General features: G+C 40.6%; 1 protein-coding gene across 4 annotated transcripts in view; it reads right to left on the minus strand.

The window, feature by feature from the left end:
- Window positions 1-1144: 1144 nt before the first annotated feature.
- The window catches only part of Clic (chloride intracellular channel protein 5), a 54685-nt gene continuing 34471 nt past the window's right edge, over window positions 1145-21358 (minus strand). For 3 of the 4 annotated variants that reach the window (XM_022853169.2, XM_022853170.2, XM_022853171.2), the window contains exons 2-5: window positions 11429-11530; window positions 6240-6618; window positions 5708-5923; window positions 1145-4021 (exon numbers count right to left, since the gene is read on the minus strand). In XM_022853169.2, coding sequence (XP_022708904.1) covers window positions 3936-4021; window positions 5708-5923; window positions 6240-6618; window positions 11429-11530 — 783 coding nt within the window. In that variant the 3' untranslated portion in view covers window positions 1145-3935. Of the gene's footprint in view, window positions 4022-5707; window positions 5924-6239; window positions 6619-7924; window positions 8280-11428; window positions 11531-21358 lie in introns of those variants that run through there. The other variant, XM_022853172.2, reaches the window with a different exon arrangement.

Genomic DNA, 21358 nt, shown 5'->3' on the forward strand with positions numbered 1-21358 from the left:
TTGCAGTTGGCGTTCTCTTCTCATGCCACTCGGGAACTATGGCGTTCATTATTGATCTTCGTTTTGCGCACCTCGTACCAGTTTGAGCCTTCTAGTTGTTGAGGACCAAAAAATGAACTGGATGCCTATTTTTGTCGAGCCATAACCAGCAAGGTGATGAGAGCAGCCAAAAAATGTTTCGGTTGAGGTACAAAAATTCAGCGCTACAATTAAGCTGATCACTTAATAGTATATGGTATAATATCTTCATTATTCGGAAAATGATTTTCGTTATACACGATCATCACGGTCGTTCATTGTCTGAACGTTACCGCCTGCAATACAATCTAGCTGGAACGAAGAACCTTGCCCTGTCGTAAGACCCCATAGCAAATCGTGAGGAGCTCTCGTAAGTGACAACTAACTCACTTGTTTCCGTTGCCAGGGGTCACATTGGGCATTTTTCATCGAAATTCAACAATTGTACAAATGCAGTTAGCTTATCTAGAAAATATATTTACTTATTATAGAAATATTCATTATAGAATGAAAATTAGTCGGTTTTTTCCTCGGTTTCGCTTCGACACATCTGTACTATAATACAAGGAGGTGTCTAGCTATAATGTGCGCACTCCTGAATAATTAGATAAAGTATAGTCTATTCCAGAGTAAAGATGCCAACTCTTCACCTCTGTTAACACGGTTATGAATAATTGTAAATATTATTGTAATAAACTCAGTGACTAACATTATTATCTGTATTGTTTAGATGTTTACCCAATAATATCTCAGTGAGTGAGTGAGTGCTCAGTAAACATTAATGAAGAACGCACTTTGTTATGAAGATTTTTTTGTTTGTCGATTGTTAAGAAGCTTAGTTTTTATTGAATTGCTCCCTTATGTGTACCATGTCGTTATTTTTCTACGTTATAGGTTTCGATCTAACGAGTCTTCAGGGCAACTGCGGGTGCATTGCTACTAGTTACGTGTAGTGAAGAATGTCGATATTATTACGTACTAGTTTACGTACTATTAAATAAATACATTATTTTATGGAGACATAGAGTATCTATGGGTTTATTGTTTATTGCAAACAACACATGTGAATCGATAACGTACCCACCTGGTCTATGATACTTACAAGTGAGAAGGAAAACCCTATGTCTTACTTCCATATAACTGCCAAATAATTTATTCGGGTATATATCGTCAACATCGTCTATACTATTTGCTATAGTGGTCTCCGTACCAATCTTAGTGCTTCTCTTAGTTTTGCCATCGCTTCCGTAACTCCAGCGACTGATATATTACCCCATATATATGCGCTGTCTGTTTTACTACTTTTGCATTTACCACCTCGTCGTTATGTCGCTATCCACGTTTTGTTGGCTCGTGAAGTAATAATCGCTTAATAAAATTCGTGCCAACATTATATATAAATTGTATTGTAAGGAATATGTTCTTAACTTCTTGAGGATGCTGCCAGGAGTCAGTTGTAGCCCTTAGCATAATCCACCTCATTTCAGCACCTCGTCAAGTTCTCATTGTTTTCCGTGCCATTGGAGCTCCTCACTTAAGTATTATCCTGCATTCATTTGCCATCAACTTGTTTCGTTGTAAGGCGCAACGTACGCCTCTGTTGAACATTGTTCCGGTACATTGTCATCGTTCCTTCTTCGTAGGTCCATGTGATTCACGAACGTAAAAATAGCTATCATCAACAAGATTGTTATCGATTCGACCTCGATACGTACGTGTTAAAAAACTGAAGCTTCTTCAACTTTTTCAGGTGAAGGAATTTGTTTAGCAAATGCGGAGCTCGAACTGTTTGAACGTACGTGCTGCTATTCTGTCTGCTAGGTTGTTCTCGTACGCGAAGCAATCAGTAAACCTCCATTGTAGATTAGTATTATACTTGATGATGACCACGGTTGTCTAATCTTCATGTTTGTAATATAGAGATGCGATGTAAGTATTATCAACTTTCCCCATGATGAGAGGACGCCACACTCCAATACTACCACAAATCATGTGTAATACCATCATATAGTGTGATATTAGTAATAACATAATTATAGAATTAATATACTCTTCAGGGCACATAAATCTTATAAAATAATATAGCAAGCAATAAAAATAATTAGGTGGAGAGATATGGTACAGCCATTGTAGAAGTAAAATAAGTAAATGTATGTGCTGTGTATCGACTAGAGGTTTGTCGGAGCAGTTGGCTGACTTTCGCGGTGTATCAAAAAGAATATCTTTTATCGGTAATAACAACGGGCCGTCTGCCTGTGCTCATCGTGCAGCAAACTATAATCCAATCTATTTGCTTCAAAAACTAGTACTTCGCTGTGCAAATCCACTCTGCCGCCATGCATTAGGGTCTCTTGCGTCCGCCTTTAAGGCGCTACAGAAACAAGATATGTTCCATTTCTATTGTCTATGCTGTATTCTTTCCTTGGCTTCTTTGCTTGTATCCAGCGTTCTGGCCTTGTCGCTTCCCCGCACTGTCATCATCCCCGAATTCGGTTGACCTAACAGAATTCTTTTCGCTCCTGCCCAACGCTACTTCGCATTGCGTATCCGTACATCTATATCATACGATATAGTCGATAAACGATCTAGGTGTGTACGTGTCGAACCCGATAGATTCAGCTGTAAAGATAAGGGCACAGGGTAGCTGCAGACGGCACCTTTCGCAGTTCCCGCGATTTTTCTAGGTCGATTTCAATAAATTTAAATATTCATTGGGCAAATATTGACAGAACCCATTAGCAAAGCCACCCTGTTCTAATTTATCTGTGATCGGGTTGGGCAACGATCTAACAGTTGCCAATCAATTCGATGTGGAGAAATCTGCACTTTAATCAGACGACAGCCGCGACATACGTGCGGTACGAATGGCTCGGCTTCCGGTCGGATAATCAGTGGGATAAAACGAGACCTAAATTGAAAGGAAACCCTTCTATATGCGTTTGCCTATTTGATTTGCTCGAACACCTATAGCGTTACCGAAAGACTAATGCAACGTATTTATTTAACGCAGTTCTCTACTTCGTTCTTCTCTTCAGTTGTTAACAACGTATATTTTAGGAAGCCTTCTTTCTTTAATGTCGCTCGATTGTTTCTCAGATAGATACACGCTTACATATATTGTCCCTGTCAAACCGCAACGAAATTCACATGGAATTAATAATCGCCCTTTTTTCTTTTAGATTTTTATCGTTAGCGTTGCTATTACTACTGTTATTATTACTAACTAGTACAGTATTATATTATTTTATCTGAAGACTGATGCACGTGCAGCTTCTTCATCGAAGCGTATTTGGGCGCTGGAAGTCTTAATGCGCTATCCAAGATCGTACAGAGGTATATTAAAGTAATATCATCATGATTACGCCTATGATACTATACTGGGCGAACGTATCGAATTCAATAGCTTTGCACGCAAATTCAGTCAGCAACTATAAAAATAATGCTCCAATTCAGTCTGTAGGTAGAACACGGCTTTTCGTATGTGCAAATCTGATAAAGCGTTCCAAAATTACCATGCGTATCACCGCTTCAAGGTGCTCGTCCTAGAAATTCGGCACTATTCGACCTGAAGGCCTTGTTGCTGGACAACTGTACTAATTCTTACAGCAATGGATTTGCCATTCGACTATATAGATTATCGTCAAGCTTATCTGCCAAATGTCGGCACCACGAAGACGAAGCCATGAATAGTCAGGTACTTAGTAAATCATTAAGTCATTTTTTGTCTTCCTGCCCATCGTTCCCAATCTTACTGGGTATTTGCCCATGAAGAACTGTATAGTTACCGCCATAATCCTATTATTAACTTGAGGGGTCACAGGGTTCAGGTAGCTGCATAGTTTCTGTATTGGACATCTTTGAGTTGATCTTGAAGTTTCTGAGCTCGGAGACATCGTTGTAGATAACTCGTTGGTTTCCTAATTTTCGCCTCCATTCAGAGAAGCCACGTGATCATGCCCATTGATTTCGATCCCCGTCGAATGACCGTTTCCCATACCGTTCTCTAGAAAATTGAACGAAATACAACAATACGAAAAATCGTGCACACATCAGTTGAGATACTAACACCCGGGGTCACGGCAGCGCAGTATTGCCGTAGGTACTTTTGCTTTGTACAAAGACTTTTTGGGTGCTCTGCAAAACAGCTTTCAGGTCCCGCAGTGTTATATTTCGTATGGAGACGTATGGAGAATCATGTTGTGCGAAACGCATATTGTTTTCGGACTTACCTATACATACGTATAGACCTTCAGTACCTTTTATAAATATAGATGTATTCACAAGAAATCAGCTTTTCGCCAAGTCAATTATCGTACCGTATATTACCTGAACGAAAGTGAACTGGGAAAAGGTAAATTCAGAAAAAAATGCTGTAGCGTCTTCTGTCCAGGCGCAGATGTTGGTCGTGCGACCCTGTTATACCTACGCCTTTGTTTTGTGCGTTGCTTTCCTAGGCTAAATTAGTGTCTCAGTATTTCGTGCAGGACAAGAAAGCCATCATGCATCATGCAGTGAGTGAATATTGATAATCACAATGATACAAGTCTCATTTAGGTACGTCTATTCAAAAGTAATCGTTGATGCGTCTGCTAAATCTAGAACTATGCAATGTCAAAGGTAAACAGGACAGGAAGATATACTCAGGAAATACGTTAGCTTATCATAGATGTCTTCAACCGTTGCACGAAACACAGACCCTAACATGCTAGATGTTAATAGATACAATTATTTGGTTAATAGATATGTTTGACACTAGTAAAGTTGCCCATGTCAGCTGACGTCTCGTGGTTTTTAAGTTGGCCCTCAACCAGGGCAAATGATGGCTGTGTGGGAAACAGCGATAATGATTACGATATTAGCCGATCAATTTGTCGATCTGGTACATTATTTGTTCGTCGGAAGCGTGGTGCACGTATGTCGGTGGCGCTCCGTTAGCTCTGGGTATGCCTGTGGTAATAGGACAAACTGGTATGCTCCAATAAAGCTATGGTCATAAACATGCTTTACAGTATGTATATACATTTTTTTGTCTATTAGAAACTAGGAGAACGAGACTACAAAGTAAATCACTTCTCAATGCAAAAATCCATTGACCTAGACAATACAAGTAGTTAATAGCAGGCAGCTTGATAGCGTTATATCATGCTAAAAATTCCCCTCAGTTTACAGATTTCAAAAAAACCAGAAGGGGGGTTTCATAAGAGAAAACAAAATATGAAACTTGTTCATTATATTTACTTGCTTAGATTGTTGAGCGCTGATCTGAAAAATCTTCCACAATATCTACCTATTAGTGACAGACAAATATTAAATCAATAGCTAGTTAGGGAAGCGTATGTTTATGCACATTTAGCTATATATTTTAACAACGGTGCCGACCACTATTTTCAAGCTAACGACGCAAAAGCCATTTCATGTACGTATTTACGCTAGCACAGACACACGCAGACGTACACGTACATATACAACAAGTGGCAGAGCTGTAAAGTTCTACATGCAAAATGGTTTCGTCGAATGAAATTAGCTTTTTTTTTTTTTTTTTTTTTTTTATCTCAGAACAGCAATGCTAGAAGATTAACACTAACACCACCGACGTTAAATGTAAAACACCACGACATAAAAAAAAGCGAGGTTAAATGAATAGCAATAACTCGCTACGGTGATTATTTTATCTTTGGAATAGACTTACTTTCGCACGTGCCGCTGGGCAGTGAGTTGGTGAAAGTGGGTGCTTCCAGCTCCTCGTGCCGAGTTGGCTTAACGTGCATCTGCTGCTTGTAATGATTGATGATGTCTTGGTCGGCTGGGCAGCTCTGCGTGAATGCGTCAAGTGCGTACATTTGACCCATATAACGCCAAAGAGCGCTAAATTCACGCGGGATCTCAAAGTCAAAGAAGTATTTGCCTACGTGAACGAAAGGAATACATGAGTCAAATACTGGTTACTCTATAAGAAAAACAAAAGCATATACAGGGTAAAAGTAAATATCAAAGTAGCAATTTAGCAAATATGATTTTTTTCGCAAATATTCTAGCCGTCTTTATAAAGCCTGAATGCAACATTCACCTCGTGCTAATCAATCCATATTTATGGGTAACTATATTAAAAGAAGGATGCTTAAACTACTTTTAGTTTTACTTCAGCCTTCACATAATCTTTACTGTCGCATGATGATAACAGCTACTCGAATAGCCTGTACCAGCTTCAGTTAATATTTTACCCGCAATGCGTATGTGTTGAAGCTTCGGCATTAGTTCGCAGTCGAAGCAACACATGGAGTCTCCTGTTAGGAAACGGTCGCCTCTGTCCTCGAGATGCTGGTTGATATTTGTGAGCTCCTTGAGAAGGTTATTCCTAGAAGCTTCATCCTTTTTAGCTAAAGCCAACTTAAACTTGGAATAGAGGTTCTCAATCACAAGAAGCGTCTCGCTGTCCTGCACGAATAAGTTATGACCGCCAGGCACGTTCTTCATGATGTAACGTTCAATCTTTTCATTTTCAAGTACGGCCTGGCCATTGTCAATTAGAATTGGCGGCGGGGTGGAATCGAAGTTCGAGCGGAAATCTGGCGGGGGACGGAGCATATCAACTGTAGTTACCTGCAAAAAAACAAAAATAGGCTTGCTTCTTTATGTATTGATTATTCTTATGTTTGGTCTTTGTATAATATGTGAAATCAGTCATAGTATCGTATTGTCGTTAAGAATACGTTCGTGTCACGTGGTATCAACACGCTGACCTCTTTGGGGAATACTGTTTCATCGCATACATATATGGCATCAATAGGACGCAAAGAAAACACCGCCTTTCCTATGTTAGATTATTGGAAAATATACAAACATGCAGGTGTATGATATACAGCCGCTAACAGTACAAAAAATGTTAAAATAGAACATCAAGGAAGAGGGTCATATCATCGATGTCTGATTTGATCCTCCCTTCCCGTTCCAGGACAAAGTCGCGTGGAAACTAATCAGTGTGTAAAAGCTTGTTGCCCCATCCACTTGTGAGGAGGAATCATACATTCTGCTAATACATTCATCCAAAAGGCACTGGTAACTGCGCTCAGCCATTCATAGATGTGAAATATCTATCTATTAGATATGTATGTACTGTATATACAGAATGAGACAAGAGTCTCTTCAGTCTTGGAAAAGATCACTTAGCAGTTTGAATGTCTTCACTCTATCATATCTTCTAAAATAGTAAGAGGCTGAAATTTCGAAAATGTTTTTTATTTTAGTAAAAATGCCATGAAGGCTCTCAAACTGTCAAGCTACCTTGCCCCATTATATATGTATGTATATATACGCTCATATGTAACAATATCTTCCAGTAGTTCTGTTACAGTCTATCTGGAGTTTCGTCCCTCTCCGATATAACAACTGAACATGGATGACACTGTGTAAACTCCCACACATCCATCAGCAAGATAAACATATCTCGCGAGTTCGAGCGCTCACCGAGTCTCGCGATAGATTGTGATAAAATGTATGCGTGTGTCACTCAACCGCCAGACTAAAAAAACAGCCACCGGGTGCCGGCCGCAGTGGAAAGTCTGGTGCAGAGTTGTAATAAAATAATGCCCGAGACACTATGAGCATCGCGTTGCATCCCGTAGAACACCTTTCCGAGTCGCGGTCTAGAGAACTTCCGCTGTCTGTTACCCACAAAAAGCAAATGTATATAGTGAGGGTTGAAGTACTTAAATTCAATCTAACTGCTGACGTATCAACTACGCCAAACATTAGCGCAGTATCGTATCAAACCAGACCCACTAATCTCTCCGATGGTGAATAAATAAGAAAAAAAATACATACTGCTTATGTGTAGTCAATCTAAAAGAAATACACATAGGAGAAATAGGACTTCTTGTCCAGTATCTACAGCGAGTCCACTACTTACCCTGCCAGTTTACAGGATACACTCAGTAGTTTTCAGAGTAACCTTTGAATATGGTTGCTGAGGGACGTTTCACAGGCCAAGTCGTGGTCGAACGACAAATGTTTGTTCACTTCCTATCTGAAGTTTTCATCAAAATTTCGATGAGTATAATTAAAGCCTAAATCCCGTCGTGTTTCTTATACGCATCACGTTGTTACAAAGAAAGACTTACGCATTCCTAAACTTTCGAAATTTATATGATATATACCTGGTTTGTAACCTTATTCATAATTAGATATTCTGCACATCTCGAGATTCGGTAAATCACGCACAAAGAAACACGCTGTCTGCGCGTATCAACGGGCCACCAAATCAGCCTGATGCCGCCATAAAGATTCAAGCGACGATGTAGAACCATATGTACTAGCTACCTAGAGTTCGCCTATTGTGTGTCCGCCACCTGATCGGTCCTTCGTGATAGCGCGGCCTTCTAACGCCGTTGACGCTATATTCGCAATGCATTTCGTCCTGCTCGTTGTCGATCCGTGTTCAGTGCTAGACAGCAGTCACTTGTATAGGCATAGTCAGTATGAAGTTCCCCTCTACGTGGTGGTACAGTCAGGCAGGTAGCGTTATTGTACTGAATAACATTGCTTCAATACATACCATCTCATGCGATCAATGTACTGGAGCCTAATGCCAGGCTGATGGGCAGGTTGAAGTTTGCCCATCCCAATCCTATCATTGTCAACGGGGCGACGCGAAAATTGCATTCGGCTGAACCTTAATCGTGCCGAGCTGTTGACAAACCTGACGGAAACGTTCCGCTGTTGACAGGTAAAGCTTCGTTGTATCGCAGACAAGCCACGATCTACCGAACAATACACAAGCAGCCTTGACATAGCAGAAAGCAATATTCACGTCCATCTGGTATCGCCGGTATTGATATTTCTATGCAGGTGACGGCAAAGATTAACGTTCTCGTTAAACGTCCCCGCGCGCAGAGCAGCGCGCTCCCGGGTGTTTGACAACTTCTTTGGTCTTCCAGTGCACAAGAATGATTACATTATGTAAATTATGGTCAGCTAAGTTTTAATGGAAGGTAGTATTTTGGGCGCGATGCATTTCCTGTTATTGCTACAACCTCATCATCATTTATACCACTGTGCCATGCTTGCATTACAACTTTATCAGATCAAATAGCGTAGATATCGGGGATTTTTGTCACACACAAACATTGGCTAGTCGGCGTTACTTCTTAGTTATGTAGGTAATAAGTAAATGTAGTCGCCAATGTATGAATAAAAGTTACTTTCAAGCTAACCTATTTTTTACAATTGTTATTAACATATTTATTGGTACCAAACGTTGGAAACCAGTGAAAATCTAAGGTATCATCCGATAGGATATCCTGCGACTGCTACAGGCTATCATATGGCATAGTATTCATCCATTCGAACACTGCAAATAATTCATTCTACGTTGACAAGCGGCCATTGAGTGCTTTCTAGGTAAGTTTTGTATAATGTTTAACATTGAAAGCATAAGTTGGTGCATTATAAGACTATATATTGTTATGCCACAAATGTACCGGTTAATGTGACTTAACGCAAGGCTAAAGTTTCCAAAAGTTCCTTACAATACCTCGTCACCTGCCCGCTACATCGCTTACTGAAAAAACGAAAAAAAACGCGATATACTGAAAACAATTTTCATAGTAAGATGGATGAATAAATATAGTGGTATGTTCGTGTATGGGGGAAAACTCTTATTATCCTCTTTGTCGCCTATTGGTACCAAATAAGTTTTTAAGACAACATGCAATGGCAAAAAATAATGCGCCAGTTCTGGAAATTGGACCATTATCAACTATCATCCAATCTCTCTGCGTTCGATAAACCTCCCATCGAGATTAAAAACTTCCCTCTTTTGACTGCGTCACTTCCATGCGGGTTCTAAAAATCCTATAAGGACTTGCATAACACAAACCGGAATATCCTCTATAGAGTTGAGATTTAAAGGGCTCAAAAATTTATCAAAACGGTTTAAAAAGTCATTTTTGGCAACACAGAACAGAAGAGGTCGTTTTAGGATGGAGAATATTAATTGCAGCCCCAACAGTTAGACCTGTTGAGATTACCTTCGCCTTTTTGTACCCTTTTAAACTCCTTGGCCTTTGCATTTTTCATGCTTTCGACCTGCTAACAAACCAGATTTAATTTTCATTTGAATCTTTTCTATATATATATATATATATATATATATATATATATAGTAATAAATATATTGGGATTTATTTATGTATAGTTGAGTAACTCTAACGAATTCACACATGCTAATATGGCTTGACGCACGATTACTATCAAATAGTTGCAGATTAAAGAAAGAATTTATAAATGACTAGTTAGCGTCTTGATTGAGGGTGTAGTCACAGTGAACGGTCATGTAAATATGACAGTCAACAATGACGGTGCTAATACATGCAAGAGGTTTCGTCCTTTGCAAACAATGCGTAAACCCACACACGTGAAAAAAACATCATGAATCTTCCTAAGCAGCAGCATGAACTTCATCGATCGAACGAAGATCAACTATCGAGCGCAAGGGAGCAACGTGACCATTCATGCCATAACAACATAAGTTAATCTCTGTATGAGTTAATTATATTCTAACTAATTAAAGTGCATTATATGTAGAATTTTCTTGAGATAATTAGTATTTCTTATTATCATCGGCAAAACTGGTGATGGCATTGAGCTCTGATACGATATTATGTGTCCTTAGAAAACAGATCCACATACACACAGACACATTACTTCATATGTAATCTAAACAGCCAATACATCTTTGTACTGTGAACGTAAATTATATATTTTTAGAACAAAAAAATAACTTCTGGCCAAGTGGTGGGGGCAGCTTTTCATTTAATCCTATTGTCATCTTGGATCTTTTATTAATCATGATCCAGTCTATGATACAAGTGAGCTAAGTGGTGTTCTAGTACGTAGCGGATCTGTTATTCCTAAGCCAAAAAACAAAGATATAGAATAAAAATGATTACTCTATTACGGCAAATCCATATCCATTTCCCAGCTGGCAGATATGATGCTTACTTTGTACCGACAGAATGTCGTTGACTTTAAAGATTATGGCATTCACAGTAGAAATCGCAAGTAACCGCATTACTATCAAGGCTTTAACCTTTCGCTAAGGACATGTTAAGTATGACCAGTATTAGAATAACCCCTACTTGATTTATTACCACGACTCAAATATGGCCAGGTACAATGCATAAGACTATGAACGGCTAGCAGAACTCCAACCGAGGTATTAGAAAATTCCAAACGTTGATAAGGCACCGTGACTCAGAAACTGAGTTTACCCACATAATGAATGTAGCCCTAATCGGGTCTAAGCGCGTCAATAGATGAACATTCTCCTGTACGTTTTATCAATAGATGTAACATACAGGAGAGCCAATGTAAACATGATGTAGTTCAAGAAAGTATGTAAATATGATTTTACCTTAAGTGAGATCGTCTTGAGTTCAGCTAGTAGGTAAAGATCCATGAAGTATTCCTGACAAAAGAGGCAGGCTCCTTTGCGACGTCCGTCGATTGTCGATGCCTGAAATGATTGGTAATCATAAAAGTTAGTTACGTACTTGGATAGGTACGCTTATTCTCTAAGTAGCAAAAGCACCGTATGATTAAAACTTTAAAAGTATTGCAGCTATAAATGTACGGCATAGGCAGTAGTAGTTGCTACTGACGAAAAATCTAGGATAGGCCTTCAATTCCTTCGATTCCTAATTATCATAGCTAAATGCCGAGATACATTCAATTATCAAATGCCACTGGAATAGAGAAGCACTCTACACTCAGGACATAGTGTACTCAATTCGCTTAGACTCTTGGACCTAACGAGCTACAAACATTCTCAACCACCTTTTGACCTTCATCCTTCGTCCTGTACAAATATTCTCTTCATCTAACAGTAGATTATCGCTTAGCTGGATTAGATACGTTTTTTTCAATGTTCAAATAGCACGTTTGGTAAAATTATTTTTTCTCCGCTCATATATATATATATATATATATATATATATATATTTCGGTCCAGACAGGCTGAATGAAGGACAATTTAAGATGAGCGGCATATGCTGCATTCCGACTACGACTACGTTCACGGGCCATAAGCTTCTGTCATTGTGTTTCTTGATGTTCATATTGGTGCCAACAGGGTCACGGTAACATTGTTTCATTTTTAATTATTATGACTTTTTAGGGAAATGGATCAGACAGCAGTTTCCATACACATACAGTTATGGTCCACTCAGAGTATCAGAAGTTGGCTGCGTAGCACCGCCCGGATCTCGTCTACAAACATCGGCGGAATGAATGACTGCAGCTCTAAAATTCGGCAACACTGGACGGTTAACCGCAATTTGTGGGGTAATAAGAGGGTACATTTTGTGCTGTTTTTTAATGGTGGCATTAGTTTACCCCGGCTGCTGCACGCATAGTTCGTGATGCACGCATTGAGACTTCTAGAGGCTACTTTACGTAGATGTGTCTACTGGTAAGGATTTAGGTGGGAAAACGGCTCGAAAGTGCCGTAACACAAACGCAGTCGACCCCCCCATCATTAGCTGGAACAGAGTTGTTAGCTTATTTGGCCTCCTGCTTTGCACGTTGCTATGGTATGGCCCAAACGACATGTAAAAATGTGTGTTATTTTTTATGCATAAATCTATATATATATATATATATATATATATATATATATATATATATATGGATAACGAACGTCTCTATAGAAGAATATGAATAATGAATAGTCTGTAGAATCTGATCGAGCCCGTCTTCCTATTTGTAATCGAATTCATAGAGCTGCTATCTGTCCTATTTCCGCCTTTCCGATGAACGTTATTGAACAGTTTAATTGACTGTTTCATTGATACTAAACAGAAATGGGTAAAGCTGTTTAGAAGCAATCAGAGCTAATCATTCACAAAAAATATACATCATATTACAGTTAGCTATAGCTTTCACATTTATTCCTCCTAAAGGTAATGTATGTCTATAAAATTTTCTCTCGCCCAAAAAAACTACGTGCCGCGAATCACTATCAAAGCTTTAACAGTACCGCCTATCTAGTTGATGTACTAATTTCTCATTAATTAATTATGAGCTTGAAACCAACCGTACCGGTTACTCATATGTCACCAGCTTAATCCTACACAGGCTGTGAAACGGAGTTCGATTTCTTCGTTGAAGGGTGTTGTTTTCTCTAAAAGTTCTATTTTTCGCAAATGCTAATATATGCCGGAACAGCAAATTTGGCGCCATTTTCTTGAAAGAAACTTGGCCAATCAGACATCACTGAAGTAATTGCCAGGCGGAACCGTTGCAAATGCAGACGATTCTTAATTCCATAGAGATACGCTGGGGCACAGGCTTCGTGCCCTCGGTAGTAGGATTAATTTATTATTGGCAATTTACACTAGCAAACAAATTACGTATCTCATACAGAGTGGAATCTGGGTTATACATTTTCCCGTGGATCGCTCCGTTCCGACTTAGCACGATAAGATCACGTGTTTCAAAACACATTATGAAAATTCGAATCGTGGTAAATTGATGAAAGCTTCGCCAGGGGTCATTGGAAACATTTTCAGCATTGACGTGAGAGCGTCACATCTTGCGACCTGCTGCTCGAAGCCCGCGTTCGAAGTCAGAGAATGCCATCGTATAAAAAGCTTCGCTTTTCTGCCAAAAAAAAACGTATACTATCAAAAGCTGATTGGTAAAACCCTACGCCAAATTATCGCCAATGGTGATAATAAAACGTTGCCTTGGTGGTAACACCAGTATATGTTAAATACATCTCGAGCTATCGCGACTACAACTTAAAGCAACACAGCGAAAAAATGGGTAGACAATAACCAGTGGTTACGGTTCATGTCATGATTAGTTTTTAGCTATAATAGCCCCCTGCGTAGCATTTTTATGGGACTTTGCAAAAAAGGTACTCCTCCCGTCAATTCGGCGCTCCAAAAGTTAATACAAATATGATGATTTTTAGCCCCCTGCTGATCGGGAATATCTTTCTGTAAAAAAACCCTAAAAGTTTTGTTTTCATCAATAATAAACTATAACACACAAAAGTCAATATTACATTGCAACGGCAGCATTCGCCGCAATCGAGTTTCGGCCAAACGATGTTAGAGCGACTTCAATTAAATATGTCACTCCTTCTCGTGCGACCTCCTCTTGAACTACGGTGATACCACCACTAGAAAACGTCAGAAACGAATATTTTCAGCGGAAATTTTCCTGGCCGACGTTCGCCGGCCCGGGTCAGAGGCACCGTCCCCTCTCAGCGTTTCAGACGGCACGGCTGTCGCCACTTTTAACTCTAGCGACGAGCAGCAGCACTTGCTGCTACACCAAAGCACCAGGATCAGCGTCATCGCCGTTAAAGCCAGCGTAGAAAAGAGGCAGACGTAACCGAGAAATTGCTGGGTGCACATGCGTATACAGATGCGTACCCCGATAGCGAAACAACAAAACACCGAAACTGCCGCCGCTTAATTCTTTCTTCCGTCTGGATGACCAGCCATCGATGAATCGGCCAATCAGTTCGACAAGGCCTGAAGGTTTTTTTGAACAGAGATTCGTGAACACAAACGCTGCCTACGCAGCCAAAGAGCAAAGGTTACATAAATCGACAATAGCAAATTTTAGAAGAAAAACTTGCTATTGTCGAGTAAAGATTTTTCTAGAAATATTTATTTTGACAAGCTTTATATTTAATCCAAGCTTCACATAAACAAATGCAATATCTATCGGCTTAACATACCACTGCTTCGAGGCACCACATCGTCGAGAGTTTGCCTGTATGCCATATGCAGAACACGGTAATGCTGATCGATCACCAGAACAAAGGGCCGCACTTGATCGGGCAAAGGGGTGCTACGAAATAAACTACTTCCTCTACTACTTGAAAACTAACGGAGCTCGTAAGTCCATTTCATCTTAACAATCCAGAATTTATAATACCGGTATAATAATAAGTAATAGGCACTAGCTACTGAAGAGCCTATTGGACGAAGAAAAGAAGATCCTGGTTGTGTAGCCGTTCGGTTGAGTATTTACAACAAAAAGGATTCGCTAGGTTTGAGTCCGCTCTCGAAACACGTCAACCGATTAGCGACAGACATTATAAATTTACTTACTGGGTATTAGAACCATAGGGTAGAATTCGATGTGACACATTTTCGACGCCGCGGGCACATTCAAATTTTTTCGTGTTCTAATTCGGGGCTTCCACATGTTTTTATACTAATTTAATTCACACGTTACAGTTACGTATTAGGATTTTCACTAAAGCACACGGACTACCTTGTTCTTGCTTCATCTACATTCGCGGTATTAACGACGCTTGAAAAACGGATTTATGTTGAGTATTTCGCAAATGTTTTTGTCTACGTCTTAAATTTTGTAATTCACATAAATGTCCGGATCGTTGTCACTGCCGTTCCGAAGCGAAGCGTCACTTTCTGCACGTGTCTTGGTCCGTGTCATGATTTTCCCACCTTTCGACTTGGTCCGTTTTGTTGGCATCGCCACCATTGTCGAACCGCTAACGATGCAGGACCAAGAGCGGTTATTTATGAGATTCAAAAATATCTCAACATGTCAAGAAGGAGCGCGAATATAGAATGAAACTAGAACCCGATCAAGGCGCGCTGTCTGTCGGACAGACGTACACGAATCAATGTACATTCAAGGTAACAATTATTTGGACTGTATTAAAACGTCGTAAGGCTAAGCCTAATAGCACCCCTAAACGGCTACAGCAAAACAAGTATACACCATAGGAAATTGAAAATAAAAATCGGTTAACCCCCTATAGTTGACGAGCTAGAACACGTGCGACCAGTCGTACAGGACATCGCGCGTTCTGCCCGAGGCATATATTTGTGGAACAACCGAGAAGGATGTACTCCTAAATGCGCGAACAACTGCTCCATATACACTTATACATGACTTGCAAAATTGTCCCCTAGCACTGCTACAACCTGGATATTTACTTCGTTTGTGCACTACACCGCTCCTTCCTGTATTCCTTTCTGTTGTGAATGAACGACAAACTTTTGAGCTGCAATACCTCTCTCTCGCTCTCTCTCTTGTTTTTTTTTTCTCTCTCTCTGTCTGTTTCTCTCCTTCTATATGTATGCACCGAGGGCTTCCGTCACTTCGCAAGTAGGGAACAAAAAAGAACCAATAGGCCCAATCGATTGAATTACGTGCTTATTGAGCTTGTTAGATACTTAGCCATTGCACAACAAAATAAGGGGTACCGTCGCAAACAGTTATCTAAAAATCTACAATATTAGAGGGGGGCTGCTGGCAAACTACTTGCGCCAAAAACTTGTATGTTCTTATTGATTATATTTAGTAATAGTTTTAATCGCTGTCGTTATCGTCGCAATATATTGGGTCGTGTTGTTTTTATCGATCGTTGCTACTGCTGCTGCCGAAGCTGGTCCACTAGCTAGAATCCTAGTCATCAGAAGTGGCGCTGAGCTTTCGCGTCTGATAATTTTCACTTGTGAGCGACTGAGTAACTGCCTTTCAGCTTCTACAGATACTGCTAGTTTCTATTAACAATAACAGTAGTGAACCGTCAGCGTCTACCCGGTAGCCGTTGGCACATTAATATGTGTGGTAATACGGCTCGTATCTATTATTGCTATTACATTATGCAATCATTACGGTAACACTGCTCCCATCCAAGCCGCCGTAATTCCATTGAGTCTTCATCGTTCCCCGAACTATTACAGTCCAACTGAGTCTTATCACACGAAAAAACTAAACACTAGCGTTGATCCAGCGGTCATCACCGTGTACCGAAGTACATCTACTCACATGTATTGTTCAAAAAAGAATAGGAGGAAAGGTCGCGGGAAAGCGGAATCGTGCATTGCGTTTCTATCAACTCAATGAACAACAACGGCGGCGGCCGTAGCGTTACGCTAACGAACAAACGCCAGTCGAGAAGGTAGACTGTGTTTGAGTAAGACGCCTTCACAGTTCGCGCGTCATTACGAACTGCAAACGGTAAGCGATGGAAAAACCGCGGCCTTAAAGCGGTGTTTTTATTTTAGATCAGTTTTGTGTCGTCGACCGAAATTAATTTAACCGGTTAGATAAATAGATATATGCACGCACGTAATAAACGTACGTTTGTGTCTAATTAGCCTGACTTATGGAGAAGTCGAAATAAAGTTGGTAGTTTTTCGAATTAACAAAAAACACCGTCGATACAGTATGAATTGAGAGAGACACGCGTTATGCTTGACGATAAAAGCACACAATCGCTGCAGTGTAATAACTATAACGGTCTCTAAACAAACAATATTAGTGGACGAAACAAAATGTGTAGTATAAGTAAGGAGATAGACGAAAAGAAGACGAGAAGAAGAATTAACGTTGAAGTCATAAAAATTACTTTAGATGGAAAACAACGTTTCGCAAGTTGCACAATTTTCTTGCACAAGAAAGCTATTGTTCTAATCGTCTGCACCATTTAATAAATAGCGGGTCGAAGGATCAACGGCAGATCGTGCTTTTTTTTACAGCTTACACTGAAAAAGATTTAGGAAGTCGATCCTAGCATATAGGACGGACATAACAATATCCAACAGAAACGACACCATAACGTACGTGGAAGAGGAATGTAACGGGCGCATCTAACATAATTGTTATTGACTTACTAATTTTGGCTTGGCTGTGCCTACCTGATTACGAAATAGATTAACGAGTCCCGTAGTGACAGTATATATATTCAACGTGGCAAAATGAAGTCCGAACGTTAAAGCTGCCCTCGTCACCAAATAGGCTCGTTAAATAAAATAGCCGTTTACGCCTCATGTCGATGGTGGGGCATGCTTCTGATTAATTCATAGTTAGTAAGATCGCCAGTCAAGATATGGGATTCTGTGGTTGCTGTGGTACTAATTCACAATTATTCGCACCCACGCAAAGGCATCCGGCAGGCGTGGTACGGATCTGGTCGTTTTGTTTATACTGCTTCACTGTGCTGCCTGCCCTTCCCAGCATTAGCCGGTTCGTCACCCACGCCTTACGCTTGTCAAGTGTAAACAACAGACGCACAGGGCGTCTGACAGGGCGATCAGTAGAATGAAAGCGGGCATCATGTCCGGTACAACGTATGCCTTTTCATTGTGCTTTCCTTATCAGAATTGGTTATTTTCCCATTGATTAGCTCTACCCTTAGCCCTCTTCAGTTCGATTAACACCTTCCAGGGGCTTGTGGCCCTTGTAAATGCTACGCTGCGATAATACAGATGCGCGCAGTATAATATTACGCACGACGACAAATCCAAATTGATCGTTCAGTTTTGTAAGCTTACCGCTTTCATGGAGTTGATGAACTCGACCGATCCACAAGACACTACCCGACAAAAGTGTATATTCATAAAAAAAGATCATCACATATACGTCCGATCTTGCAAGTCTGCGGTACATCTAAGATATACACGTTCTTATATACGCAAACGCGCACATAGGTTTGATAAGCAAGACGCTGTCGCGAGGCGTGACAAGTTCGAAAAGCGTAAGTTCCATACACAGCGCCGAAAAAGTTGCAGTTGTTATGGTGTATCATGTAAAAGCATGTGTGGCATTGTTGCTATTATCATCGACACGTGCTCATTCTGTGGACGGCTAGCCAGCTCAATTCGCTCTTGTCATGAATATTACCATGCAACGGGAATACGTTTATCAAATGAACATATGTACACGTGTTTTTGTGCGTATGCGTGTACTTTCGTTGTAGTACAGCGACGTAACAAGTTGATTGGTACATGGGACGCTAGTGCTAACACTCAATAGTACTTGTTACTAGTGAACGGTTACTGATTGATAGGACGATGCGCTCAATTAGTCATTTATGTTTATTACCGCCATTCTAGCACGAGTTGTTTCTATCGCGGCCCTGTCATTTACGAGCGACTTCGACATTAATAGTAGCTCTTGGCGGTTTGACTAGAGGAACTTAACGCATCTGGCCTGTAGTTTTGCTGGCCACAAATGCAGACCAGTTTCATTGCTGGGTTCGATTTTAGTAGGACTTAGTTTTTGATAGGACTGGAATTTTTTTGGCCTTTTGCCTTCTGTCTATCTGAATATATATGCTTTGACTCTTTACTTATTGTTGACGTTGTGATACGATCTACGAGTCATCCCTAAACGTCGAACACTGGTTAGAGATACGGTCAGCCGCATGCACAGTGACCGCATTTAGACCTTAGAGAAGCATGCGAAACCGTATCATTGACGATTGTAGACGTGTTACACCATTGTTGATGTTCTATGTTTTTGTTTTGATTTGACGCCAGCAAAAGGATATTAGCATTGTGAAATTGACGACGCCCGAATACACTAATATCAGAAGTATATGCTAGCGGCTTTGATGGCCGTTACACAATGTTTTTCAATAGTACAACCGCCGAGGAAAAGATAGTCACTATTTACGACGATGTCTTTTCCATCGTCAATTTAACTGTTTCAAGATGATATTAACTCAATGAAGGAGTGCGAACTTTTTCTCTTATAATTGTGTTTAGTCGGTCGGGTTTGTACTCATTTAAAGTGTACGATGCAATTAACTTTGAGGAAATAGTGACTACTGACATAGCGGTACCTTATATGGACTACATGATGTTTTCCTTCTCAATGTCCTTCTGTACGTCTGTCTGACCATCGTTGCAGCGCAAATTGCACTAGACAGCAGGATATGTCCTGTTAGATTACCGCCGTACGATACTTTCTAGTAGGAAGATATTTTCCTTGACTTCATTAGCAACATACCAGACGTGGATTAAGCTAGTTACAGAAGTAGCTTTTTTTTTTTTTTTTTTCTATGCACCCGTAACAATTAAACGTTAGCCACATTTAGCTTGGAAATTAGTTTGGCTCTTGGTGGCGTGCAGCAGCTGGGTGTTACGCAGGCGCGTTACCTTTGAGTTTTTTCACCGGTTACAGAAAGTGACGGTCGACGTCAGCAAATTTCCGCTACGTTTTCGCATAAAGCCCTTCTAGCACGCCTAACAATTCGGGTTCGAAGCTTTGCAGCTCTCCTTTCCCAGCTAACACTGTTAACGATGATGCTCATTAACGTGCTTCGATGCTAAGAGTCGTGCTAGCGTGCTTGCCCATGCCTTCGTCATGGCTTTCTGCCGACTACGGTGACCCAGACAACAGTCAACCCAATGGCGTCGTCATGGGCGGTGCAATATTTCTAATGTTAACAGCAGTGCGAAGATGAGTGAGTGAATGGGGTCTACTCGTTGAGTCGCACCGCATTGGCTATCGGTGGTATCACTATTTTAGCGATTCTCGTTTTAAGTCGATGAGACCCAGGACGACGTGTCCTCAGTCAGGAATGTCATGATGATCAAAAGGCAGGACGACGAAGAACAACATGAAATTTTCGACAGTTCAAAGCCTTCTGAGTGGTGCTGCTGCTGCTGCTTCGCTTGTGTGGCCCAGTTCGTTTGCATGCCGTGTGCTCAGTTGATCTGTCCTTCTTGTAGCAGAGCAGTTGCTAGTAGCTGGCAGTTATAAAGACAACAAAACACAAACAGAGTAACACAGACGACCTTACCGCCCTCCCGAAAGAACCTGAGCATGTACCTGTACGGAATCGTATCTCGTGCCATACAAAGCAACTAAGATAAACACTTGATAGTTATACAACAGCATCGAACGTAGTGTCGCACACGTAATGGACCTGACGTAACTAATGTGACCTTGAGCTTTAACTCCACAACTGTTTTCATTACTGAACAACTACAGGCCTTTTTTGTCCGCTTTGTCAGTACTTCAAGAAAAGCAACAGAAGAGGAACACCAATCAAAGGGACAGCCATCTTGGATCGTTTGTCCAAGATGAACGATTCCAAGGCGATTGCCCCGAAGTCGACGCTCAAACTACGCAAGTTTTTTGCGGCTGACATTGTGTTGTTTATGCTAACAAATTTCTATTTGTTCTTTAATGGACAGCGGGCAAAAAGTGCCAGTGAAAATAGCTAGCATGGCTGGTGAGGCTGGCAAACTCGACCACAATTCGAAGTATGACGTATCATTATAGGTGGAGTAAATAATTTTTCACATGCCAAAGGCCTAGAATCGATTATTTTCTGAGGGTGGATTCGTGGTATATTCCACTCCAACATGACTTAAATGGGCCATTGTAACGTTGCTACAACGGTGACCGTGTACAGATAGTCAGTGAACATTTGAATAATTTTTGCCGCGCACACCATCGCGAAATATGTCAGCTACCCGGTTGAATCTAGCATACGTCTCAACACCAAGACCAATTTGAGCTGTGCTATGCGAGCAAATTCAGAGAATGTATC

The sequence above is a fragment of the Varroa jacobsoni genome, unplaced genomic scaffold (assembly GCF_002532875.2).
Source record: "Varroa jacobsoni isolate VJ856 unplaced genomic scaffold, vjacob_1.0 contig01409, whole genome shotgun sequence".
Classification (NCBI taxonomy): Eukaryota; Metazoa; Arthropoda; class Arachnida; order Mesostigmata; family Varroidae; genus Varroa; species Varroa jacobsoni.